This window comes from Podarcis raffonei, chromosome 5, assembly GCF_027172205.1.
Source record: "Podarcis raffonei isolate rPodRaf1 chromosome 5, rPodRaf1.pri, whole genome shotgun sequence".
In the NCBI taxonomy this organism is placed as follows: domain Eukaryota; kingdom Metazoa; phylum Chordata; class Lepidosauria; order Squamata; family Lacertidae; genus Podarcis; species Podarcis raffonei.
In genome coordinates this window covers 37,028,728-37,055,231 of record NC_070606.1, presented here as the reverse complement: position 1 = coordinate 37,055,231, position 26,504 = coordinate 37,028,728, and the positions used below count along the sequence as shown (strand labels likewise).

The 26,504-nt window shown below is 42.8% G+C and overlaps 2 protein-coding genes across 3 annotated transcripts in view; both read right to left on the bottom strand.

Moving 5' to 3' along the window:
* The window catches only part of LOC128414011 (lipase member M-like), a 30,798-nt gene extending 14,057 nt beyond the window's left edge, over positions 1-16,741 (bottom strand). The window contains exons 1-7 of one of the 2 annotated variants that reach the window (XM_053388650.1): positions 16,663-16,741; positions 9,040-9,151; positions 7,837-7,954; positions 6,912-7,110; positions 4,608-4,717; positions 3,110-3,249; positions 1,915-2,064 (exon numbers count right to left, since the gene is read on the bottom strand). In XM_053388650.1, coding sequence (XP_053244625.1) covers positions 1,915-2,064; positions 3,110-3,249; positions 4,608-4,717; positions 6,912-7,110; positions 7,837-7,954; positions 9,040-9,144 — 822 coding nt within the window. In that variant the 5' untranslated portion in view covers positions 9,145-9,151; positions 16,663-16,741. Of the gene's footprint in view, positions 1-1,914; positions 2,065-3,109; positions 3,250-4,607; positions 4,718-6,911; positions 7,111-7,836; positions 7,955-9,039; positions 9,171-16,662 lie in introns of both variants that reach the window. The other variant, XM_053388649.1, reaches the window with a different exon arrangement.
* Positions 16,742-24,110: 7,369 nt separating this feature from the next.
* On the bottom strand, positions 24,111-26,294 carry LOC128413367 (lysosomal acid lipase/cholesteryl ester hydrolase-like). The gene is made up of 4 exons (XM_053387408.1): positions 26,168-26,294; positions 25,827-25,924; positions 25,198-25,263; positions 24,111-24,664 (listed from the first exon to the last, which is right to left on the bottom strand). Exons 1-4 carry the CDS (start codon positions 26,292-26,294, stop codon positions 24,431-24,433), a joined length of 525 nt encoding a protein of 174 aa, XP_053243383.1. The 3' UTR covers positions 24,111-24,430.
* Between the last annotated feature and the right edge of the window lie 210 nt (positions 26,295-26,504).

Genomic DNA, 26,504 nt, shown 5'->3' with positions numbered 1-26,504 from the left:
GAGAAAATAACTTGCAAATTTAACCACCCACTGAGAAGGATTAGATCTGGAGAAAGACTTTTGCTACAACTTAAGACGCTGCTTGGGATATGTGAGTAGACTTTAAACCTAACAAATGAAAAGGATGGTGTGGAATCTGGACTATGAGTTAATTAAGAGGAGGATGAAAGGACACCCCGGTTTGATTTATTGTATCAGCGTAGAAGCAACATTTCATTAACAGCTGGAGAGATGCCAAAGAACTTTGGATGTTTGCCTGAGATTTATGGCAGAGTGGAGTGATGCAGTTTAAAATCTGCAAGCAGCCACAGAGAACTGAAAGTAACTTTGCTAAGTCTGACCAGCTTGTTGAATCAACATACATTACCGGTAATTATATAGTCCCAGGGGGAGGTAAGCCTTTAATGTTCTATTTCTTGATATCTGTATTCCCAGTTATATTTGGTATAACCTCCCCCAGAAAGGCTACTACTTAAAAAACCAGCTGTTTTGGAAAAGCATTTGGTAGCCGCTTTGATTTGTTCATACATGGTCTGAGTGTGGACTTGGCAGCTACCTTCAGTGGGAAAAATCCTGGACTGAGTTGTTAAGATCTGGCAGAAATATCAGCTTGCAAAGAGATGCTGCGAACGTGCAGAGGGGAACCCAGGAGAGTTGCCAAGGGTTGCTGGCGTCTCTTTGTTTGAGACTTGGAATATTACGGCCCTTGAGAGCAGAAATATAATATGGATTTCAACAAGGAAGATTCCACACAGATTTATAAAAGCGAAAGTTGAACAGACCAGTGGCTGAAGGAATAAAAATAAATAAAAGACAGAAGGATTAACATCGAGTGGTTCACTGAAGAATTATGAAATGCAATGCGACATTGGTTGATCAGCACTCCGCGAACTTCAGAGCATGGGAAGACACTCAAAAAGATAGATAATTCAGCATTTGTATTTGGCTTTTTTATGATTAATTGTAATTTGGAATGTTTTAATGGGGTTTTAATTGGTTTAAAATGGAAAATTTAATAAATATTATTTCCAAGAAGAAGAAAAAGAAGAAGAACAAAAAATGTGCACAGATTTGTTTCATGAAAACACATTCTGATCTGAAATCATATCATGTGCAATCTGGACATATGCAAACATGCCAACCCACGAAGGCTGCAATGCTGTACACGTTTTCCAGAAAGTAAGTTCCATTGAAGTCAGTGAGACTTGCTTCTGAGTAGGCCTGCATAGGATTGTGGTGTAATGGTGCAATTCTAGGCGTATGTACTCAGGAGTAAGCCCTCTTATGTTTCCAAGCACAATTCAAAGTGTTGGTGCTGATCTTTAAATCTCTAAATGGCCTCAGGCCAGTATACCTGAAAGAACGTCTCCACCACAATCGTTCTGCCTGGACATTGAGATCCAGCACCGAGGGCATTCTGGCGGTTCCCTCACTGCAAGAAGGGTAATTGCAGGGAACCAGGCAGAGGGCCTTCTCAGTAGTGGCGCCCGCCCTGTGGAACGCCCTCCCATCAGATGTCAAGGAAATAAACAACTATCTGACTTTTAGAAGACAGCTGGTCAGCCTTGTTTAGGGAAGTTTTTAATGTTTGGTGTTTTATTGTGTTTTTAATATCCTGTTGGAAGCCACCCAGAGTGGCTGGGGAGGCCCAGCCAGTTGGGCGGGGTATAAGTAATAAATTATTATTATTATTATTATTATTATTATTATTATTATTATTATTATTATTTCTGTTCAACAGGACTTTTCCAGTGTGTAAAGCATTTTCATCTGACTCTAACCAAGATTTCAATTAGCAATGGAATTTTTGCTCCCTTTGGAAGCTTTTTGCCTCAAAAACGAAAGCTTGTGAAAAGTAGAACATATAGCTAAACCAGTAATCAACTACTATGCCTTCTTCACACATCTACATACCAAATTTAGATTTGTTGCATTGAATCCACCCGTAATAGTGAACATGAGGTGCGCACATAATTTCTGCATAAAAGAAGCGCGGCATAATTTCTGCATAAAGTCTCTCGCAGGCTTGCGAGACAAAACAAATTCTCCTCTGGCAAGCATGCTCTGTAAAGATATAAAGACCGTACATATAATGAAGCTTTCATAAAGTGGCAAAATAAGCTACATGCCTCTAGGGAATTCCTTCTCCCTGGCTGCACCTCCTAAAAGGTTTAAATCGGAGACCAGGAGGAGGAAACCATGTGGTGACCATGTGCCCTCAGTGTGCCTGCATGTGCCAGCTGCACCTGCTCCATCTCCAACCTTCCCACATTCGCTGATAACACCCAGATCCAGTTACAGGGAGGGTTGTATGCCTGTCCAACCAAATCTGCTTAAAAGTCCCCTTCAGACCTTCCAGTTCAATGCAGGAAGGTTGGGGGTGTGGACAGTGACAAAGCTGCATGCTCCGGCACCAGGGATAGAGAGTAGGTGGGGGAGTGGCTGGCACGCATCCCAGGGGCATGGCACGTCACTTGTGGGGGCATGGTGTGAGCCCCGTGGGGGCGTGGCATGAGCCCGGGGTGTGTGATGCACCTCCCGCAGGGGCATGGTGCGCGTCCAGTGGGCTTGACGCATTGCTCACAGGGGCGTAGGCCCTGGCATGGTGGGGGGTGCGTGGCATGTGTCCGGGGGTGGCCATGATTGTAGCCCCCTCCTCGATGGTGCCTGGGCTGGTGCGCTCTCCCCACGCCCCCTTCCTCCGCCAGTGGGTGTGGATAGGCTCATCAGTCTATTTCATTTTTCTCTGTTTCTCATTCTCCCGTGCTTAAGCTCAGTTCTGCATAATTCCCACATCAAGTTTGTGATTAAAAAAACAAACAAACAAACAAGTCTGCATGAAAATTTCTGAGCAATGCACATTTTTGTATGCAATGTTGCCGAGCACACATATTTTTTGCAGAGCAATTTTCCCTATTATAATGCATTTTGTATGTTATTTTCACTATTTACTGTATATGAATATTTTACCCTGGTTTATGCATTTTTTTGTACATATTACTTGGCCGGAGAACCATAATTTGGAGATGAGCAAATTTTGAAAGGGGGGTTGAGTTTCCATTTGCAAATTCTTGATTTCCGCGGTCATAAAATAGTGATTGACGGGTACCTTGGATGAGTATTCAGGAAACATGGGGCTTATTTTCAACATAGGGCTTGTTGCATGCTGAAGAGAAATCACAGGAGCCAGGGCAAAAAACATGTTGACTTTCTGAGACAGTTCTGGTATGACTGAAAATGCGATGAAACCTGAAAGGGAGAGGAGGGCGAACAAGAAAAACACAGTGGGCATTTGGAGCTGCTGATAACCATGTTAAGAAATTCATTCACCAGTTTAAAGGGTACTTCCTGCAGAGGCAGACTTTGGGTAGCACAACCGGCTTGGTCACACTAGGTGCAGATGCTTGGGGGCTCTGCTACTATAATTGAAGGCATTGAATTTTGGCGTTTCACAGGGCACCACTGAAATGTGAGACCCCAAGATCCACCTCTGCTCCCTGGCCCTATAGCAAAGGAGAACCTGTGGTCCCCCTGATGTTGCTGCAACACAACTCCCATCATTCCTGGCTGGAGCTGATGGGAGTTGGAGTCCAACATCGTCTAGAGGGCCACGGGTTCCCTATATCTGCCTTATATGGACACTGGAGCTGCTGTTAGGAAATTGAGGGGCAGTGAAGAGTGGAAAAACCCAACCATCACCCCTCCTCGCTTTAGGTTGAAGCCAGTTGCCAGTAAAGTAATGTAGGTGATTCTTTAAAAGTTTCTCTTTTACAGATATACTCATTAGGTGAATGAACAGATTTACAATGAACTCTGCCCCTGGAACTACCCAAAACTACATAACAACATCCTTATATCCAGTGATATTTTTCTGGGGGGAAAGGCACCAGAACTCACCATGAGTTCTCTTATAATGGCAATGGCGCCCACCTGAGAGGTGCTGGAACTGAGTTCTGGTACGTTCTGGCTGAGAAAAGAGCCCTGCTGGTACCTATTCTAGACTTCACCTTCAGGTCATATAGGCATTTTTTGAAAGGTATCACTACACAGCAACTGTAATATAATCTAAGGTATATGGGACAAGCACTGAGCTCTGTTTCCCTTGTTACTGTAAAGCCCTAAAATGGACCTCACACTGTAAAGGTATGGACCATAGCTGTGTGCGCAACAGGGTCAGGGTTGTCACGATAACTATGGGACTTATTGTAAGGTTTTATTCTGTAAGATCAAAGGTTATTTTCATTCCCACTGAATAGCTGATGGTTGCAGGGCGGGGGGACCCAGAAGGTCAATTGAAAACTGGATCTGGGATGCATCTAGCCCGGGGGGTGGTTATTTCTGATCCCTGGTCTACTAGAAACCATATCCACCCGATATTCCCTGGAGAGTCCAATGTAACCTATAGGTGAGTCAAGAAAGATCGTGAAGGCAAATCAGGCAGGCAAATCAGTGCTGACAGATTCACAAAATCATTGCCAGTGTTGGGGGCAAGACTTGAATCCTTACAGCTGGCTCCGGGATCCAGAAGGGCAGAACATAGGACATTTTTTTTGAAAGAGAGAGAACAAGAGAAAGAGACAAAAATGGACCAGTCCACTTTAGCATACCAATGGTAGTGCCTTGAGAGTAGCCTACGTAATACAGTTGCTTCTGCCCAGTTTTCTTCAGAATGAAGTTGATCATTGCTGGAAGATCATACAGAGCCATTTCATGGAAACTGAAGAAAAGGTTTAAATGTTATGGCAAAATTAGTGACACATCTTCATCTGAACTCCTAGACGTTCACCTAGAGTTGCCTTCTGGAAGGTTTTGCTTGAAATGTGGGTGCAGAACCAGGTGATGGCGCCATCATCCCTATTCTCCACTTTAATTTTGCAGCGGTGGCTTCCAGCAACAGAACATCACTAAACATCACACCCACACACCGTTTTTTCATTTCATACATGAATCTCATGAAGAACCATCATACATAAAAGCAGGCTGTAGGATGTGAAGATGCTCAGTGTGTAGACTTCTACTTCTTTCCACACATTCTGGAATCGTGCAGGTCACAGTACGTATGTGGAAATCCAACATGCATGGAGATCTATAGCTTTTAGTTACTGTCCTGCTCAGTGTAACCCTATTGAAATTAAGGGTATGATGAGGGAAGGGGGAGGGATTTGATTCAGATTGCATTGAAACCTGAATTTTTCAAATTCACACTTTCTAAGACAATATGACAACTGAAACACGGCCGTTTTTCAAAATTCATATTTATACATATATTGTGATGCCATCCTCCAACCAATCAAAAGTTTGCAAAAATACACATATTATGCAAAACTGTGAATAAAAATTAGTGAAAATGACATGATAAAATGTGCACACCAAAATACATCAAGAGAAATCTGCACTAAAGCACTGAAGAATTTTCCTGAAGACTTGTTAAAAAATAAAAATTTCAAATTGCTGCAGGTATGTGGAGAACCAAATTTAAGTTTGGGAAAAAAATGACAAACTGTGAGAACCAAAACCGACAGATCCTTCCATCCCTAACTAGGAATAACAGGTTCACCCAGCCACAATGGTGCCCTCACATATGAATCAGGGGAAAGGGGCATTGTGAGGAATAAAAATGTTGCCTTTTCAAAAGGCCACAAGGCTGCAACAGTTAGATGACCGCAGACAGCAGAAACTTGCTTACATGTATTTTTAGAACAGCTTGTGGTTAGGAGGCTTATAGATAGGGCTGTACGTTTCAACTAATATGGGACTCGGTTACACCCACTAGTGGTTGGGGTGTGGATTTATTGCTTGAGTCAATGTGTAAAAACATAAGAAACATGGACCAAATAAAGAGAAAGGTAAACAGGAGTAGCAGTCATTGGAACTAGAGTAATGGGAGATGTCAACAAAGGCAGGGATTTTAGTATTTTAACTAGGCAGTCATGATAGGCTGTAAACCTTGCATGTACCCAGCCAATGGGGAAACAAGGGAGGGAACCTGTGCTTTGGGTATAAAGAATATAAACTTGTGCCTTGCCAATTTGGGCTGTTCCTACTTTGGACACCTGCTCTTGCATGAACGCATTGTACTCAATAAACTCTTTGCTGCTTCACCAATTTTGTTCAGAGTTTATTTTGAGGGTCTTGGGATCCACGTTTTACTTCTAACGGGCATCACACATAGAAAATCACACATAGATCTGTAGGATGTGAAAAACCTCCAGCTTGTAGACTTCTACAGACAGATCCTTCCATCCCTAACGAGGACTAACTATTATTATCATCAACAGCACTCTGATTTTGCTGGATATAAGTCTATGTTGTGCAGATCTCCCCTGCTAAAGCCCATGTCTAACATGTAGATGCTGCTGATAGGGATGAGAAGAGAGAAGAGTTCCATGATTTTGCGGTCAAAAAGTCTTTCAAAAAGGCAGAGAATATCTTAATTGTTTCAGCAAAATTATATCATTGCACTGGTTAATACCCACCACCACCCCAACACACACAAAATTCTTCTCACACACTGAGCATTACTTCTGGTATGTATCCTACCTACCAGCTTCTCTTTAGAGAAGATGATAGGTGCATAATCTGAAAGTTCATGGAATGTTTATCATCAGTTTGTGTATATCTGAATAACTGATGGCATGGGGCCAGTAGTGCAATAGTAGGAGTCCATTATTTACATGGATAAGGTCCCTAGTTTGATCTCTGACATCAGCCCTGGAGAGGCACTGCCAATCACTGTTGACATTACTCAGGTAGATGAGCCATGCTTGCTTTTGTAATGTGAATAATCTGAGTGAATAATAGGTGTTTGCAAATTTCATGAATATTTATATTATCTTCATAATTTAATAGTTAATGTGCAAGATAATACCGTCGATTGCTATGATATTGTTACTTTTTTCTATCCAAACTACCTGAAATCCCAAAATTCATCTTGGTCAGTTGACAGATTCTGGTGTCTCTGAGACCAGCTCGTTCCTCTGCTGTTCCCCAGCCAAACATCATAGCCGGCGTCTGCTAATATGAATCCGAAGCTGTTGTTGGCCATGTTTTCGACCCAGAAGCTAGCTTCTGCAAGTATTCCATGTTGCAGTAACACAACAGGCTTGGGACCTAGTTTAAAAAAGAAAAATTTAAAACAAAGCAGATGAGAATTTCCGTGCCATGATAACAAAGATGATTTTAAGAAATATCCCTCATCTTCGGAAACCATCATTTATATTTCAGTCCATTATGTCAATAACTTTGTTAGGCACATAAATTGGAGCCTTGACTGTAGAAGAGGCTTCTTAGCAAAGCCCTATTCAAGCATTCAAAAGAACATGTGAACACTGAAACAGGCGTGTGTGCAGCCAACAGCCCTGCTCCCAAAGCCCCACATGCACTAGGCATGCGCACCCCACCACTGACTTTCCTGGGAGGTTTGAAGCAACCTTGAAAGCATGCTCTGCTCAATACCTTTCCATGTGCTTCTATGGGGATGCTTCCATGTGATTCTTACCAAGCAGGCTGCTTCTCACTTACAGAGAGGCTTGAAACTGCATTCAGCTGAAAGCACTTATAAGCCCCCTTCCTGCTCAACATAGGACAGTTGCAGTGGCAGATTTTGGACTTCTAAATTTCAGTGGTGCCTCCCGCCTTTCTCTTTCTGTTGTTCACTTTCTGGAGAAGTTGCGTGTGGCTAAAGAGGAAGAGGGATGGATCCCGCTCACTGTCTTCGCATCTTTGCTCTTTGGGGCTGGGGGGGATAATTTCCCCCCCTTTATTTCCCCCCCTAAAAACTAGGTACGCCCTATGGTCTGGTGCGCCCTATGGAGCGAAAAATACAGTACCAGATACCTCTGACTGTAAGATTTTTTCTTCCAAAAGGTATTCTGTTTATTGTCAAATAATAGCCATCATCTGTTAAGACTTCATACTCTTCACTGGGGTATCCTCTGTAACAGATCAGCTCACTCTGAAAAAGAAATAAAATAAATTGCTGAGATGTTTTAATTCATAATGTTTTAATCTGTCTGCCAGAGAGGAGACCACCTTGGGTGAATCATGGTAGACCTACTCCATACCCCTCAAGTGTCCCAATTTAACTGGGACATCCTGGATTGACAGAAGCCGCCCTAGGAATCGACAAAGGCATTTCTGCAGCCGCCTCCTTGAGCTATGGAACTGGGCTAGCAAGCGGGCTGGGTCCGCTCACACTGCTTCAGCCACATCACATCCTGTCTAATTAAGACTCAGGCACATCCCCAGAAGCGAGAAGTGCTTCAGTAGCAGGAAGCCAAGTCAGACAGCTCTTCTTGGGCACTGACAGCACTGAAGCAGGGCGTTCTCATGACTACCCACTCAGCCCTTCTCCAGCATCCAGCTCAGCACCTCCATACCCTCCAATGTTTCTCTGATGGAAATAGGGACATCTTATTCCATACCCTCCAACATTTCTCCAATGGAAACAGGGATGTCCTAAGCAAAAGCGGGGCATTCTGGGATCAAATCAGAAATTGGGACAGGTTCTGTAAATCCAGGACTGTTTCTGAAAAATAGGGACACTTGAAGGATCTGCACCTCTCCTCCACCCTTTGAGCCACTCTGCCAAGAAGTCTGCACAGAGTTCATGACAGCAGGAGGTAAACTGGAAGCAGAATTGCTTCATGTTTCCCAGGCTCCTCAGTTTCACTTCAAGGAAAAGTTCCGCATTCCCCATTGGGTTGTTTGTCATTGCTCCTAATTGCATATCCCCACCCCATTAATCAATAGTTATGCTTTTGATGTTCTAGATCTGGGATTTCCAACACCGTGCCCTGCAGATGTTGTTGGACTAAAACTCCCATTAGGCCCTGACCTTTGGCCATGCAGGCTGAGGCTCATGGGAACTGTAGCGCCACAACAGCAGCTTGAGGCACCTTGTTGACTATCCCTGTTCTAGACTGGGAGAAGGAAGAGAGAAGGAACAAGTGCTGCTTTTCGGCTCCCTTAGATCTGCATTCCAGGCCTATCTCAGGCCTGCATCTGTGATAATATTTATAAAAAGATTATGTAGCTTACGACATTCATGTGAACCTCAGGATTTGCATCTCTTCTCCTCCTACTCAATTCTTCTGAGCCTCCAGTTGCTTGTATTAGGCAAGCAATGGCAACAAGCCACCACATCTTCTGTCTATGTATTGTTTGTAAAGCTGGTGTGGAAGAGGAGGAAACAAGACGGGGTGAGGAAAACTCACAGCTATCACTTCACAAGTAATGCTGACAAAATATATACACTTTAATAATTTATTCCAAAAATATATGAACTGCTCTACATTCAAAGAATACCTTAGTACCATACAAAAAACCCAAAAAACATTTTAAACCTTGTGCAAATGATAAAACAGTATTAAAAACACGAAACCAACATTGCAGAACCTGAGCAGACTAATTTGGGGATAAAAGTTTTCAGCCAATGTCTAAATATATAGAAATGTTGAAGCATGTTTCCTTTCAAGGAGAAGATGATTCCAGGGATCTGAAGCCACAGTGCCTAAAGGCACCAGTTTACTAAGGATATCACCTTACGCCACATGTGCCTACTTGACCACTTCACATAATATCCACACATCTGTAAGAACTCGATCTTTCCGTGTGGCAGCACCAACACTTTGGAATTCCCTGCCTTCAATGTGTTCCTTTCAGCGCCTGCTGAATACATTCTTCTTTAGACAAGCCTACCCAGATTTTTAGAAAATTTGTACGAGTTTCAGTTTATTTCACTGTAGTTTTTACTTTCTATATGTTTTAAATTATGGTGTAATTTTGGGGGGATAATTTTATTTTTAAAAATCTTTTTTTGCAAACCGTTTTGAAGTTTTTCTATACAAACAAGCGGTACTTAGATTTTATGAAGTAACTAAATAAAACACATGCCTGAGTCGCAGCATGTTCTACCTACAGGGACTGGACAGAGGCAGCGGTGTAGTTAGCTGCTCGGGTGCCCGGGGTGGCACGCGCACCCTGTAGTTGGGGGCAGAGCAAGCCACTCATGGGGGCAGGGCAAGCTGCCCATGGGGGCGGTGTGAGCCAAGATCCAGCGCCGAGGGCCTTCTGGCAGTTCCTTCATTGCGAGAAGTGAGGTTACAGGGAAGTTACAGAGGTTACCTCTGTCTGAGGTTACAGACAGAGGGCCTTCTCGGTAGCAGCACCCGCCCTGTGGAACGCCCTTCCATCAGATGTGAAGGAAATAAGCAGCTATCTTATCTTTAGAAGACATCTGAAGGCAGCCCTGTTTAGGGAAGTTTTTAATATTTAATGCTTTATTGTTTTTAACACTTGATTGGGAGCCGCCCAGAGTGGCTGGGGAAACTCAGCCACATGGGCAGGGTATAAATAATTTATTATTATTATTATTATTATTATTATTATTATTATTATTATTCCTGCGTGGAGCCTCTCCGCAGCCTCCCCCTCAGCTGTAGGCTGGCTGAGGCGGTGGGCAGACTCAAGCCCCCTGCTGCTTGAAAAAGCTGTGCAGAGCTTGAAGGCAGTCCGCCTGCCACTTCCCCCTCAGGAGAGACGCGTGGTGCCCAGTGCCCCCTGCCTCACCTAGCTATGCCTCTGGATTAGGCAGATTCATGGTGGAGAGCTTGGCGAAGGCTACTAGCCATAAAGGCTGTGCTCTCCCTGCAGAGTTGGAGGCAGCAATGCTTCTGATTTCTGGAAATCACTCGAGGGGAGAGTGCTCCTGCAGTGGTGTAGGAAGGGGTGTGTGTTGAATGGTCTCTTTAAATTTGAAGGTTCATTATTGTTCCACAAGATATGTATGTCTATAAGGGCCAGAGCAAATAACATGACCTAGTTTTACAGCTGTGAAGCAGTGTAGCAGATGCTGTTAAGTTGTGTTAATTAAGCTGTGTCAGCAATTGGGTATAGTATATAAAGAGCAGCACCTAGCTTTCTCAGTACCCTGGTGGTTGGGTTGGTCATGCTTATTGATATATTTAGTGTAAAGGAGTTTTTGTTTTTGTTACTAAAACCTAGCTAAAGTTATTTTGCATTCCTTGTAATGTGTGGTCCCCCCAGCAAGCTCTCTGCAGCGCTACTAGTCTGCAAATAGCCAACATCTTTGGTTATGGGCCCAGCTGCTGAGTGGATGACTGCACATTTTTGGACTTTGAGAAAAGTTTGAAAACTCCTTCTCCTGTTGGTGTGGTACTGTGGGTCTGGAAGTGTTCCAGAATGGTTGACCGGGTTCCAGAAGCTGAGAAAGCTCTGACCTTCCCACAGATGACAAATGAGAACTACAGTTTATGGTCGTTTTGGGTGGAGGCACGTTTGACCTCTGGGGAAGTGTGGACCTATGTAACTGATGACCCTCCTGACCCTGTAACTAATGCTTGGTTGAAAGGAGATGCGAAAGCCAGGGCAATAATTAATTTGGGAGTCAGCTACCAGCAAGTAGTCTGTATAAGGAATAAGAAAACTGCCAAAGAAATGTGGGACAGTCTTGCAGCAGTACATATTAGAAAAGAGTCCCTTAATGAGGACTTTGATGGTGTAGCTAGCCAGATATCTGCCGTTCCACCAGCACAATTAACTGTGGAAGGGGTAACGGCAAGATTAATGGGCGAGTTGGAAAGAATGGAGGCTTGCACGATAAGCACTCCTATTTCCAGAAATAATGAGGAACACCATATGAGGGACTTCTGGGGAAGATGGCGCCGGGTCAAGTCTCAACTGAGTCTCTGTTGCGTGAGTAGGAGCTCTAATGATCAAATTACCCTGATAAAAAGGCTCAACCTTTGAAAATATCTGCCAACTTTTATTAGTAAAGGACTCCGGGAGCTGTCGGGTGGACTTTTAAACCTCCCCTCCCTTTTAAAGCTACTTAAATCAACTTTAAACCACCGCCCTTGAAAAGCCCATAAAGCTGTGGGTTGGATAAAACAGCCCCATTTATTTCTGAGTACGAAGATGGTACTTACAAGACAATGTTGCAAAGAACTGGGGATTTCACCTTTACAACCTGTAACAACTCCTCCAAAGAAAAAACAAGCCAAAATTTCGACCTACTTCCATCCCAAGGCTGCTGAAGCAAACAATCCAGGAAACCTCCATTCTCATGAGTGGTCTATTGACCACACCTGGACTGGAAGGGAGGAAAAAACTAACTCCGGGGGTGAGGGTGTGGACCTGGCAACAGAACTAAAACAAGCTGAGCTAGCCAAAGCAAGTATAGAACAGGAGCTATTCCTGGAAAACCTAGAAGCCATGGCAAATGAGCCTCCCCCTCCCCCCCATCAGGAGAGAAATTAAGGTGCCCTTCCCCGATTGAGCTGACTGAAACAGACAAATGGCCAAACAGCTTAAGGCTACAGTACCCGGACAACTTTATCTTCTACCTGTCAGGGATGTTCGAAGAGTTACTCAAAACTCATTTCACACAGATAAGCAAAGAACTTGAGCCAATTAAAAATTTCCTTTTGGAAAGCTTGAACCTGCTTACCACCCTAACTGAATTGATTAAGAATCATGAGGTCGCTGTCCCCCACATGACATCTGGGACTAGGACTAATGGAGGTGAAACCAAACTGGGACTTGATTACAAAAAAAACAAACAGAAACAATTCAATGCAGGAGGGAGGGTCCCTTGCTTCCAAGAAACCGACCTTAAAGAGAAAATGCTCAGCACAAAAAATGAAGACCAAAAACATCAAATTGAGAGGCCAAAAGGGAACGCCGACCTGCCGGACTAAAAAAATGAATTTCCAGAAGCTCTTTAAGCTGCTGGAGAATACAACAACAAAGAACTCTGCTCCTACAACCCAAAAGAAAATCACAAACTCATGCATGCCAATAAAGCACTCTGAGGAAAAGCCCCACACCCCAGTGGATCACACACCACCCTCTAGTGGGGAAATAGGAAAACCAAAGGAAATTCCAGCTCCCATGCAACCAACCCTTCTCTTGACATTGCAAAGAAATCCCGTGTACCCTAACATAACAAGAAAGGATCAAGATAAAACAACACAGACTTGCTGGAAGCTAACGTTAAATAATCACAAACTTGCCTTCACAATACTTTCCACAAATAGAGGACACCCATCATATGCTCAAAGAAAAGTAAATATTCCCGAAAAAATTGGAATAGTCACCAGGGGCCTTGTGACAGCAGAAAATATCATCAAGGTAAAATTCCTCCCTCATGATACGGCCCAAAATAGGGCTATGGTGACTTTTAAGGATGGGCTCTCAACTAAACAGACCCTTTCAAATAAAGACAATTTCCTGAGGGCTGGCTTGCTTGTGCACCGTTTCTTCGAAAACATCGAAGATCCTTCACCACTTCTAGGAGTACATAGGCCAGTTAGACCAAAAACCAAAACCAGCACTGCAGAATCCAACAGCGCCGGAAACGGTAAGCCGCTCTACCCAGAGGCTGGCAATCTTAAATATTCTGGCAGGCTGTACAAAATCCCACCCTCATCAAATAAGCTAGAAAAGGATTTCTCCTCAAAGGATGAACAACTCCTAACAACCTACCTCGAGCAGATCCTACTTTCCCTGGATGCACTAATTGAAAGACTTTTGACCATAAGGAAGTCACTTCCACCTCTAGTCCCGCCTCCTCCCATGGAATTTAATTACATCAATTGCAAATCAAAGCCTTTAACCAATGAGGAATGGACAACATGTTGATATCTGTGTCCAGAAGAAACGGGCTCTCCTACACCCCCTCCAATAGCCCAATCCAAATCGCAAAAAGTTGAACTAGTAGTGCCAGCGTGGGAATTGGCTCAATCTTCATGGACTGCCTGGGAATCCTAGAAGCTATTCATGCTGAGGAATGAAATAAGGTCTCAGAGGGTGTCTGCCTGGACAGACAAATTAATACCCCCAAATTAGTCTCCCCCTTAAAAGGCAACCTGAAGCTAGTAGTTTACTTAGTCCCATTAAGTCTGAGGAGTCTGACTCTCCTTCCGGACTGAGACGTTCAGATAGAGACAGAAGCCACAACGTTTTGCAGATGAACATTTTAATACTGTGTATGCCAATAAAGTGATTTTTGAGCCAAAAAGCTACAATGATGTTCGGAATTTACCTAAGCACCAAGCTGTAAATTGATATAAAGCTATGAACTCTGAGATAGCTTCTTTAAAAGAGCATAACACTTGGTCTCTTGTACCACAAACCCCAGATATGAGACTTGTTGATTCAAAATGGGTTTATAGAGTTAAAATGAATGACAAAAATGAAATTGTAAGGTACAAGACTAGATTAGTTGCTAGGGGTTTTCAACAAATTCCAGGCGAAGATTATGATTTGTGTTATTCACCAAGTGTAAAATATGAAACAGTTAAGCTTTTGTTAAAAGATGCATCACAACATGGACATTCTATTCATCATTTAGATATAAAAACTGCATATTTGTTTGCAGATTTAAAAGAACACATTTTTGTGCATGTTCCTGAAGGCATAGACGCCGCTGAAGGTTTGGTATGCAAATTAAATAAATCCCTTTATGGTCTGCACCAAAGTGGAAGGAATTGGCACCAAACTTTAGCAAAACAATTGCTGGATATTGGTTTTTCTCAAGGAAAGGCAGACAATTGTGTGTTTATAAAGGAAAGGGCAAACTCTGTAACAAAAATATGTGCATATGTAGATGACGTGTTAATTTCTACAAAAACTAAACAGGAATATGAACAGGTAGTATCACAGTTACAGAACAAATTTGATGTGGTGGAATTAGGCATAGCTAATTTATCCATGCAAATTGAGAAAGGCAAAAATGGATCTTTTCTGGTTCATCAAACTGCAAAAATTGATGATCTAGTTGAAATGTTATGTTTAGAAAATGCGAATGGGAAGGAAACGCCTATGGTGTGTGGTTTCACCTTTACAGGTGAAGATAAGCCATTGCCTAACAAAACTTTGTATTGTTCTGCGATAGGCAAGCTAAATTTCATTCAAAGAATCTCGAGACCAGATATTCTTTGGTCCCCCCAGCAAGCTCTCTGCAGCGTAACTAGTCTGCAAACAGCCAACAGGGTGCAGTGGGTGCGGGAGTCATTTTTTCAAAAACACATATTTTTGCCATTTTGTCACCTCCCTCAGTGATGACACCTGGGGCAGACCACACCCACCGCACCCCCTTCTTATGCCACTGGGCAGAGGAGGAATAGTGGAGACCACCTCCCCAGCCTGACCCTTCCAGAGGAACACAGTTTAGATTTACAACATGGGTTTGAGGGAGGTCACAGCTCAGAAGCAGATGAGGGGAAAAGTTGGGAAATAATGGAAGAGGAAGAGGCTGAGCCGGAGCAGCTGGATGACACATGATCACTAGAAAGCATTCCAGACCCACCATCTCCCAGAACCCGACGAGCCTTGAAAATAGGAGAGCAAAGAGCTCCAAGACAGAGGGGACTTCTTAGCACCCGTAGGAGAGATGTTGAGCTTGATGAATGAGGAAGCGGGCGAGATGGTGGGGTGGAGATTCACTCGGGACAGCGCCATTATCCAAGAGGATGGGTTTTAGAGCCTCGCTCTGTAAATACTGAATAAAAACGGACGGTAAGAACATTCCTTGTCTTTGTACGTTCCTGGGCAACCGGCCGTGGGAGTTGCTGGTAGCAGCTTGACAGGTAGATGGTACCATGAACAAATTTAACAGACTGGGGGAGGCTGCAGGAGGAGAGGCTGTTTCTCAGATACCCTAGTCCAGAACTATTTAGGGCTTTATAATAGTGTATAATCGTGAATCTAGCCTAGCAGTAAACTGGCAGCCAATGCAATGCTTTCAGCAAAGGAATCACTTGTTGCCAATAGGCTGCCTCAAAGAGCAACCATGCACTTATACTGTCTTGCAGCTTCTGCTCCAAAGTGAAGGGCAGCATCAGGTAAAGCACGCTGAAGAAATTAAAACTGGAAGTTATCAATCTGTGGCTCACTGTTGCCAACCTATCTCTCTCGAAGAGCAGCCACAGCTGGCATACTAGTCAAAGGTGGCAAAAGGGACTCCTAGACACTGGAGAAAACTGGCAGTGCATCATTCATACATGCATAAGTACTAATTTTGTGTGGCTGGTTCTGAATAATTGGGTCATATTTATAAAGACCGTGGCACAAGGTGAAAATTCTCTGGTGGAAGGGAAACAGCAGGGCAACATTTTCCCACGTGAAGCCACACAGTGACAGGCTACAAATTCATATAAGCAAATTAATATTCATTTTCCTAAACATTGCATATTAAACCAGTTAGCTCTTGTTTATGTATGCATAGTAAGAATTGTGTTGCAAATTATACAATATAGTTAACAACTGCCAGCCCTACTGCATCCAGTTTTTGTTTTCATTTCTAGTTTCCATAGCTGCTTACAAAACATGAAAACATATGGGATTCTCTGCAAGATACAAGAAGTGAGAACAGAGTCAGCACAGCTCACATTCTCTATGTGCACTTGTTTGTAATCTTTGGAGCTGCCTTTGTTTTAAGTTGGGATGCTTAACTTCTGCCTCTCTAGACAGTTCCCATCCTTGCTGACCATTGACCTTGGGTGGCCATGAGTTCCCCATACCTGCTTAAACTTTCTTTCAAAAAATATTAACTACACCATACCTTGCAATTCCTTACAGAAACCCTTGAAATGGAGCCAAACAAAAAGCAAAAATAGAGTCAAGGAACATATTACCAACCAGAGTCCTCTTGCTGTGTTCAACAGGAGCAGGATTTTTGAATAAGTAGCACAGCATATAATATCGTCAGCGCCTTCTTAGCGATAAGACTTGACTGGCAGAGGCTTCTATATTTTGCTGGGAACACCCAACTACTACTTGCATCAGAGGTTAAGGAAATAAATGCACATGACAGGTGATGTGTAGTAATGCACTTGGCAACTCACAGTCATGGCAGAGGGAATGCATCCACAAGGCAGCTTTGGAATCTTGGGCCACTCCATTTCATGGAGGATAGCGAGCAATGGGATCTTGTGCCTTGAAAACGACATGATGCAAATCTATGCTTCCCCGAATTACTAATATTCTGCACAAATGTGCATAAAGTGTAGAGCCGATGTTTTGGAAATGAATTCTGAAGAGACAACCCATGCCATTAAAGTGATCTGCTTAATAAACGATTTCTTGTCATGCCTCTGCCATTAGCCTTTTAGCAACCCTTAAGTTTTATGCCACAATTCCTTTGTCATTACCACATGTACACATGTCATTACTACACGTACCACATGTCGGATACATATGCTTCAGCCAGGGGCAAACTTTGGTCTTTTAAATTTCACTGGCATCCTGTGTGAGACCAAAATTTGGTACCCCCTCACCTTCCGTTCTCTGTGTGTTCTACATCATAGTTGTGGCACCCTGCGGCACCCCTCTTTGCTCAGCACCCAGTTTGGGGGGAATTGGTCATGCTTCCCTAAATCTGCCTCTGCTTCAGCCTAAGCTCATGTTTAATGTGCCATATTTATGGTACATTCATGACAACAGCATCATTTATTTGACAGCCAATTCTCTTTGCAAATCAAATCCCTGCAAGTTAAGTTGAATGCATCATACCTACATCTTCGCACTTTCCGGCACCACCATTGTCACATGTGCGTGCACCCATGTCTGCAGGCATAGCGCTGGTGTCAGGAGTGAACAGGTAATAAATCACACCATGGAAGTTTGTTAGCAAAACACTCCTCACAGACTTACTGCAGTATCAGGCCTAATTAACACAGCAACCCGGTAGGTCTTGCCTCCATGAAGCAGTTGCTGAGGCTGAAGGTCCCCTCCTCTCCAAGGCTTTACCCAAGCAATCAGAGACTGTATCTACATGGGGCAAATCTCTCCTCCACCCTTTTCATGCCTCTTCTGATTCTGGGAGACCGGGGGGAGGGGGGCTTATGCAACAGGAGGAGGGGACACCCATGACTCTTCACCAGTCTCTGCCTCTTGGCCTCCCTCTTCCCTTGCATCAGCTTCTGCCTCTGATTCTGGACTTTTCTCTCCCCAGACTATTCCAGCTCACTAAGCCCTGTTACCCCTTATGACACCACCTCATCCCAGTCTTCTCCCTCTGACCACTCATCGTTGTCCCACCATCCCTCCTCAAGCTCTGAGCTTTCTTTCCTTGGTGGTTCCCCAGCTGGTTCCTCCCACCATTCTTCTGTATCTCACCAGTCCGGGACAGCTGGCCAGGTAAGGAGTTAGCTCAAATACTTCGGTTACTCCAACGGTGCAGAAGCAGCAAGGCTATTTTTTCCCCGTTGCTAATTTCACACCATGTAACATTCCACAATTATAAACAAGAACACTGTTGTGCATGCACAAAACTGCAAAGATTACTCTCTGTGCTCCCTTTTTGACCTCTTAACAGTCATTTGTTGTTGTTGTTTAGTCGTTTAGTCGTGTCCGACTCTTCGTGACCCCATGGACCAGAGCACGCCAGGCACCTCTGTCCTCCACTACTTCCCGCAGTTTGGTCAAACTCATGCTGGTAACCTCGAAAACACTATCCAACCATCTCGTCCTCTGTCGTCCCCTTCTCCTTGTGCCCTCCATCTTTCCCAGCATCAGTGTCTTCTCCAGGGAGTCTTCTCTTCTCATGAGGTGGCCAAAGTACTGGAGCCTCAGCTTCACGATCTGTCCTTTCAGTGAGCACTCAGGGCTGATTTCCTTAAGAATGCAAGCGTTTGATCTTCTTGCAGTCCATGGGACTCTCAAGAGTCTTCTCCAGCACCATAATTCAAAAGAATCAATTCTTCGGCGATCAGCCTTCTTTATGGTCCAGCTCTCACTTCCATACATCACTACTGGGAAAACCATGGCTTTAACTATATGGACCTTTGTTGGCAAGGTGACGTCTCTACTTCTCAAGATGCTGTCTAGGCCTGTCATTGCCCTTCTCGCAAGAAGCAGGCGTCTTTTAATTTCGTGGCTGCTGTCACCATCTGCAGTGATCATGGAGCCCAAGAAAGTAAAATCTCTCACTGTCTCCATTTCTTCCCCTTCTATTTGCCAGGAGGTGATGGGACCAGTGGCCATGATCTTCGTTTTTTTGATGTTTTTTTGATGTTTTTTTGATGTTTTTTTGATGTTTTTTTGATGTTTTTTTTAACAGTCATTACATATCACTTAAGGCCTTTCCCCATTCATGAACTCTTGTAGAACCTGTCCTAACTGGTTTCTGAAGTAGGGTGTTTTAGTAAAATGAAGATCTCTGTGTGTTTGTGTATGAATGTCATGCAAAAGAATCTCATCCTAGATTGGCGCCCGCCCTGTGGAATGCCCTCCCATCAGATGTCAAGGAAATAATCAACTATCTGACTTTTAGAAGACATCTGAAAGCAGCCCTGTTTAGGGAAGTTTTTAATGTTTTATGGTTTATTGTGTTTTTAATATCCTGTTGGAAGCTGCCCAGAGTGGCTGGGAAAACCTAGCCAGATGGGCGGGGTATAAATTATTATTATTATTATTATTATTATTATTATTATTATTATTATTATTAGTGAGCAGCACAATCACTTTTGGATGGAGTTCCTCCAGGATCCATTTCCAAGTCCTTTCTATTTCTATATTGATCACTTCAACACATCTGATGGTTTTCATTTCAACACCCTCATATATTGGTAACACCCAGCTTTACCAAAACATCCCTTCTCCATTCTGTCCTGTGGCTCCTGCTGCTTGCAGCAACAGTACTGCTTGGATGTTTCACCTGGTTGCACAGGTGAGCCTGGTCATTTACTACTTAAACTACAGAAACCTGTTCCTCCCTTCTGCTGTCATGCCTCAGGGTTCTATCTTGAATGCTACCACTAAAATCACCAGCGTCAGAGCATCTGAGAGCCATCCTTAGATTCTTATCTGAGCTTCCTGTTTGCTCATACGCCTTAGCCCTTTCAGTCATTCCTCCTGCACGTGTGAGTCAAAAGTGCATGTTTTGGCCCTGCCCCCAACATTGCCACAAGACCATAATACTAACCGTAAGATAAAGGTAAAGGGACCCCTGACTATTAGGTCCAGTCATGACCGACTCTGGGGTTGCAGTGCTCATCTCGCTTTATTGGCCGATGGAGCCGGCGTACAGCTTCCGGGTCATGTGGCCAGCATGACTAAGCTGCTTCTGGCGAACCAGAGCAGCGCACGGAAACGCCGTTTACCTTCCCTCTGGGGTGGTACCTATTTATCTACTTGCACTTTGACGTGCTTTCGAACTGCTAGATTGGCAGGAGCAGGGACCGAGCAACGGGAGCTCACCCTGTCGTGGGGATTTGAACCGCCGACCTTCTGATCGGCAAGTCCTAGGCTCTGTGGTTTAACCCAGAGTGCCACCCGCATCCCAATAATAACCATGTTGACCAGCAAAACTTAACTATCACCATCCAGTAAACAGGAACTAAGCCTCACACATAACAATAAAATCTCCATCAAGCTGCATTTATTATCCTTGTAGTACTAAGATAAAGATGTGGTCTTCCCCAAATGAAGGTTGTGTATTCTTTACTTCAAACGTACCTTACGAAACTGAATAGTAAACCAGAAGAAACAGACATTATCTGGGTCAACAAACAAGTCCTTTTCACCATGCCATATAGTTGTTGGTATGCACATTTTTTTCTATGTCATACGAGGGAGGCTAAGTCTTAAAAAGGGGAAAGGAAATGGAGTATTTCCAAAGCAGACCCACTGAAATGAGTGACTATGGCTAAGTTAGGGGCATTCAATGGTCTACTGCGAGCAAAATTTACTTGAATACAACCCCATGGAGAAATAGCATGGCCAGAAGACTTTGGGCACATGAAGAGGGAAGATGCCTCACATTATTAGTAAAAAATATTTGAAGCAGTGGAAATATTTGCATGGTGGGTGACCTCACATGTGCTGTGCATTTCTGTACGCCTTGTCCTTGGTTTGCTGCAGGCACAGGCACTTTGATTTCAGTCATACCTTGACTATGCAGTTGTACCTTGGCTTTCGAACAGCTTAGCTCACAAACAACTTAGAACTCGAACACCCCAAACCTGGAAGTAGATGTTCTAGTTTGCGAACTTTGCCTCAGAAGCCGAACATCTGGCATGGCTTCCGTGGCTTCCTGCAACCAATCGGAAGCTGCGCCTTGGTTTCTGAACATTTTGGAAGGTGAACGGACTTCCAGAACACATTCTGTTCGAAAACCAAGGTAGGATTGTAGTTCAGTGGTAGAGCACTTATTTTGAGGGCAGAGAGTCCCAGGTTCAGCCCTTAACCCTGATCGGTAAGACTGGGCCCAAAAAAGTCCCCTATTACTGCTAGTCAGTGTAGACCTGCAGTCTTCAACCTTTTCAGACCCAGGACCCATTTGTAACCCAAACATGAATTTGAGGACTCATTTCTTTAACCATATATTGGCATGGTGGTAGTGTTCCCCTTGCGACCTACCTTGGACCAGGCCACCAGTTGAAGACCAGGGGTGCAGACAATACTGAGCTAGGGGTGAGTTAATTTGGTTTCTCTCAGTTTCTCATTTTTACAAACTTCAGTTCAGTTCTCCACATTTCCACATCTGGTTTTGATTTTTTTAAAGGCCCTTGTGAAAATTCACCAGCATCTTAGTGCTCATTTCTCCTAATGTATGCTTTTAAAATATACAGTGTAATACAACATTTTTGCAAAGTAATTTTCCCTAATAGAATGTGCTTGTACACTATTTTCATTAACGGATGCATTATTTTTTTTACACATTACTTGACTGGATTAATGTGCAAATTGGAATTTAGCTACCTGTCAGCTTTTAAAATGACACCTCCTTGTTCTCTCGTAATGGCAATAGCGCCCACTTGATGTTCTTCTTATTTTCTTATGTTTCTGGAAACCCCAAGACACCTTTTTTGTAAGCATGGAATGGAGGGGGAGCGGCCTACCATGCATCTAACCACTGTTATTTTTAAGAAAATAAGAAGAGCCTTGCTGGACTCAGCCAAGGGCACATCTAGTTTAGAAGTAGAGAGTGACAAAGAAACAGATGGAAGTTATTTTAAATAAAATAACAATGAGCTGTATTTCAAAATCTGCATCTCCTACTTCTTGGTCCCGTTTTTTTTCTTCTTCTTCAGAATATACAGCCCATGACTCACGCTGGCAAACACGATCTGTGGCGTTCGTTCGGAGCCCCCAGTCGTCTCACGGACTATTGACCCGTACACCACTAATCCGCTGCCACCAACCAGGTCCTCCCTGGTAAAATCACTTCAGTCTCAGTCAGCTTTTCAATTCATAAAGAAGAGTGTATTTTATTTCAGACTTAAAACAAAACTATTACAGCATTCCAAACAGTGTTCCTCTTTACTTTCTTAGTCTGGCGCAGAAATGGAAACAGGAAGAAATGCCCACGAGAGAAGAATGGAGAATGAAATTGATGGAATACGCAGAAATGGATAGACTAACGGGAAGAATCAGGAATCGAAGAGACCAGAGATTCACCGAGGACTGGAAGAAATTTACAGAGTATATCAAAAATGTTTGTGATGATCAATTAATAGTTGTTGGATTTCAAGAAGCTCTGTGAAAAATAGTGATAGAAATATTGCTTAAAAAGATAAGATTTGACTAAGATTGTTAAAGTGCAATATAAAATTATGAAATGTGAGATGAAGAGATAATACTGAGAATTGTCAGACAAGCTGAAGGAAGTCTAAAAGAATGACTAAATGACTAAGAAATGGATGTTTAATTTGGTATAAATTTATGTTGGAAAATTAATTTTATATATATATGTATATATATATATATATATATATGTATATATATATATATATATATATATAAAAAGAAATTGACCCCTGTGCATGGCTCCATCGAGCTTTCATGAGTGTATGTGTGGTACCACTGGGCACACATGAGCAGAGACACATATCAGCAGAGACTGTCAGTGCCAATCAGATGTGAGCAGGGCGGTACTGATTTGTGACACATCCTCAGCTCAAAGGAGATAAACAATCACCTTATGCAACCTTTCTCAACCTGTGGGTCCCCAGATGTTGTTGAACTACAACTCCCATCACCCCTAGTTAGCAAGGCCAGAGCTCAGGGATGATGGGAGTTGTAGTCCAACAACATCTGGGGACCCACAGGTTGAGAATCGCAGCCTTAAAGTGACAACTTTGTTTTGTGGTAGTTCTTCACTGACCGAGTTCTTCTTCCCTATCATAAAGGCAATGAGCGAGTAACAAGCAATAACCAAATTGCTTTGACTGCTCATATTTGATTAACTGTATTTTCACAAGTATCATTGTAAGCAAATGTAAGAAAGACAGTAGCTGCTGCCATTTTACAGAAGATCCAGTGCTAAAACACAGCAGACATGATTTCTTTTGTTGTTGCAGCACTGTAATAATGGGGGGAAACTGTTGAATTTCAGCCTAGAACAAAGTAGGTAATGGCAGAAGATAATGCTTTAGTTGATATTCCCAACATTGCAGGAGGTTTGGACCAGGTTCTCTTCCAATTCTACAATTCTATGATTCTGATATCAAGAAACAAATATGGAGTGATGAAATCAGATTCAAAGCCATCATCCATCACCATCATCAACAACAAAAGGAATCAACCATTGATGTTTAAGTTTTGAAATGCTGAGGAACCATTGATTAAACTCTACCTGGCAGCAGTGGGCTACTGATTTTACAGAAGAAAAATAAGGAGAGATTATGAAAAATACATCTGCTTGACTGTGGGAAAAACAATAGGTAAAAAAACCTATCAGACAAAAACAGAATAGATACCAATTCCATCCTGTTTCCCTCAGTAGGTCTACTGCCACCTGGTGACAAATTACATTCTGAAATGAAGGTGAATCTGTCCAGGGCATTTGTGTTTGTGTACTGGGTCTGCCCAGTCTCTGCTACCACTGGAGCGACACCAGCCCCGAGCGGCAAGGCTGTTGCACCCTCCTTGCCCCCCCATCTCAACCTTGCAAGGCTGCTTGGGGAAAGGTGGTGTGGGAACCCGGCAGCCATGCACCCCTCGATCCCAGCCTCGCCCAAACAATTTAGAGAATTAGGATTCTATTCAATATGAGAATACAGTAGCTAAACAACAAGCCCTAAATCCAGAGTACATTTCAGTTTGCAGTTAATTTTTTTATTGCATTTTACAGGGGGCAGGGAAATCTCAGATAGGGAGTTCCATGATTCATTGCAGAGCAGAAGCAAGTTTATTCTATAAGGCATCATTACACAATATAAAATAAAATGCATATTATAATAAGTAGTACTAGAGGCTGTATCCCTACTTGATGTTACACTTTTACCGTCAATTTTCTTATGCGGTTTTCTTCTTCATATCTCTTTATTATTGTAAGCCAGCTTCAATATTGTTTGTGACAGAAAGGAAGAATATAAATACAGAAATCAACCGATGTAAGATTCCTTTAAAATAAATGTGCACATTAATATCAGATATATAGTTTGCCCCTCATATTAAAACTTTATTTGTACTTTTGCATCAGACAAAGCACATCCTTATACAACCTCTCTGGTGCATCAAGACCCCAGATAAAATCCACATGCTGCCAATCAGGAATATGCTTGTAGAAAACTAAATTAGTGATTCGAGGAAGCAACATTTCAACATTTCTTTTGCTTGCAATAGTGTCACGTCCAGCACTCCACACAGCTGTTGGCACAATAGAATCCTCTACTTTATAAAATGGGGGTGAACTCTGTTGATGAAGAGATCAGAAATATGAAAATGAGGTTCACATTTACATTTCTTCTCATTGTTAAGATGACTTTTGGATCTTCAGATGTATTGGATGTCTAACATCTGTCCCTTGAAAATCATTCTTTATCTGTCTATTCAGAATCAAATTCTCTACACTGGACCAGTAAGAATAGCAAAATGTATTAAAGGGGAATCTCCACTTACATAGGGGCTCCTTTCCTGACCACCACAGGTGTCACTGGAACACACACTAGTCTGTTCTGCCCCATTCCACCTGCACCACATCCCACCCTGCTGCCAATCTAGATAGACAATGTTGAACCACATGGACCAATTGTCTGATTTGATATATGGCATCTTTCTATGCTCCCCCTTGTTAAATGGCTGCATTTTCATAGACAAACCCATAATTTCAACCAGTTCTATGTCTTTGATGTTATCAGTTATGCAAGAACTCAGAAGTCACAACACTGTTCACACTGAATGTTTAACCTGCAAGCCAAATCACTCATTAGAATCCAAATCACTTACCATGTTGTAGATACCCCCGTTCTTTGGTCCATAATCAAAATATTTAAATTGGTTTGATTTAGCAACCTAAAAAGATGAAAAAGACTTATGCACAATTTGAAATTTGGTGCATGCTCAAAATACTAAATCTTCTGAAAGATGGATAGTCGAAAGAAAATTCAAAATGTAGGGATCTTGGTTTTCAGAATCTCCACCCATCCACCCTGGCCAATAAAAGGACCAAAAGCTCTGGTTAAAACAGTGGTGTCTCTAGAAAGTCAGGTAGAAGATTATTAATGTATCTATCAACCTCGTTTGTGAGAAAACTCTGGGAGATACTATAGTCTGAAACCCTGGAAAGCTGCTTTCAGTCAGGGTAGACAATTTTGAACTGAAAGGACCAATGGTTCAATTCAGTATAGGGGAGCTTCCTGTATTCTTCCTGTGAGATGCTAACAGGAAGTATTCTAGAAGCATCTAGAATATAATTTCAGGGGTGGGGAGTAATTTTGAAAATGACACTTTCATAAAATGAAATGGGAACCTTATTACAAGAACAAGAATATGTGAAACTGAACATTCAGGTAAATATGTTCAACTTTTGACTCCTGAATTTTGAAAAGCTGAGAAGGTTTTTTATTATACCGTACCTGACCCCAATGTACCACTGTTTTTACAGAAGTATAATCGGGGGAAATTCCAACATACACATCTGCTCGACTCTGGAAGAATGATAGGAAAGAAAATGCTTTTTAAAATCACATTCTTGAAGAGTTTTCAAGCAATACCCGCATTCACAAGGTCATGGCATTCAAGGCAGTACAGCATACAGACACTTTCATGCTGCACAAGGAAGCAGCTTTCTGATGAAGAGGTGTCTGGGTACCTAGATGTGTATCCCCCACCCATAGTGAATCCAGCTGATAAAGAGCCATAAGAAGGAAGAACAGGCCCTGAAGTTGCCTCTCAACAGTGAGCACCTGGACAGCACCTGGAGCAGGCAGAGAGTTCACCTCGTCACAGTCCGCCCCACTATAGGAATTCTTTCTGTCTTTGATCTGGAATTTAGCATAAGCAATTAAAATAAGCCACTCTTTGATATTTGGAGTCTGGTGCATTTCCTCCTCTATGGCGACGCATAAGTGACCAACTACCTACTAGACGTGAAGTTAATTTTGAAAATACAGTGGTACCTCGGGTTACATACACTTCAGGTTACAGACTCTGCTAACCCAGAAATAGTGCTTCAGGTTAAGAACTTTGCTTCAGGATGAGAACAGAAATTGTGCTCCAGCGGCACGGCAACAGCAGGAGGCCCCATTAGCTAA

Excerpts from the sequence above, each read along its gene's own strand:
- LOC128413367 (XM_053387408.1), bottom strand. The coding sequence starts at position 26,294 with ATGCACCAGACTCCAAATATCAAAGAGTGGCTTATTTTAATTGCTTAT. Across the intron at positions 25,925-26,167 it reads GAACTCTCTGCCTGCTCCAG|CATTTTCTTTCCTATCATTC; the intron begins GTGCTGTCCAGG and ends GATTTTAAAAAG. Across the intron at positions 25,264-25,826 it reads CAGTGGTACATTGGGGTCAG|GTTGCTAAATCAAACCAATT; the intron begins GTACGGTATAAT and ends TCATCTTTTTAG.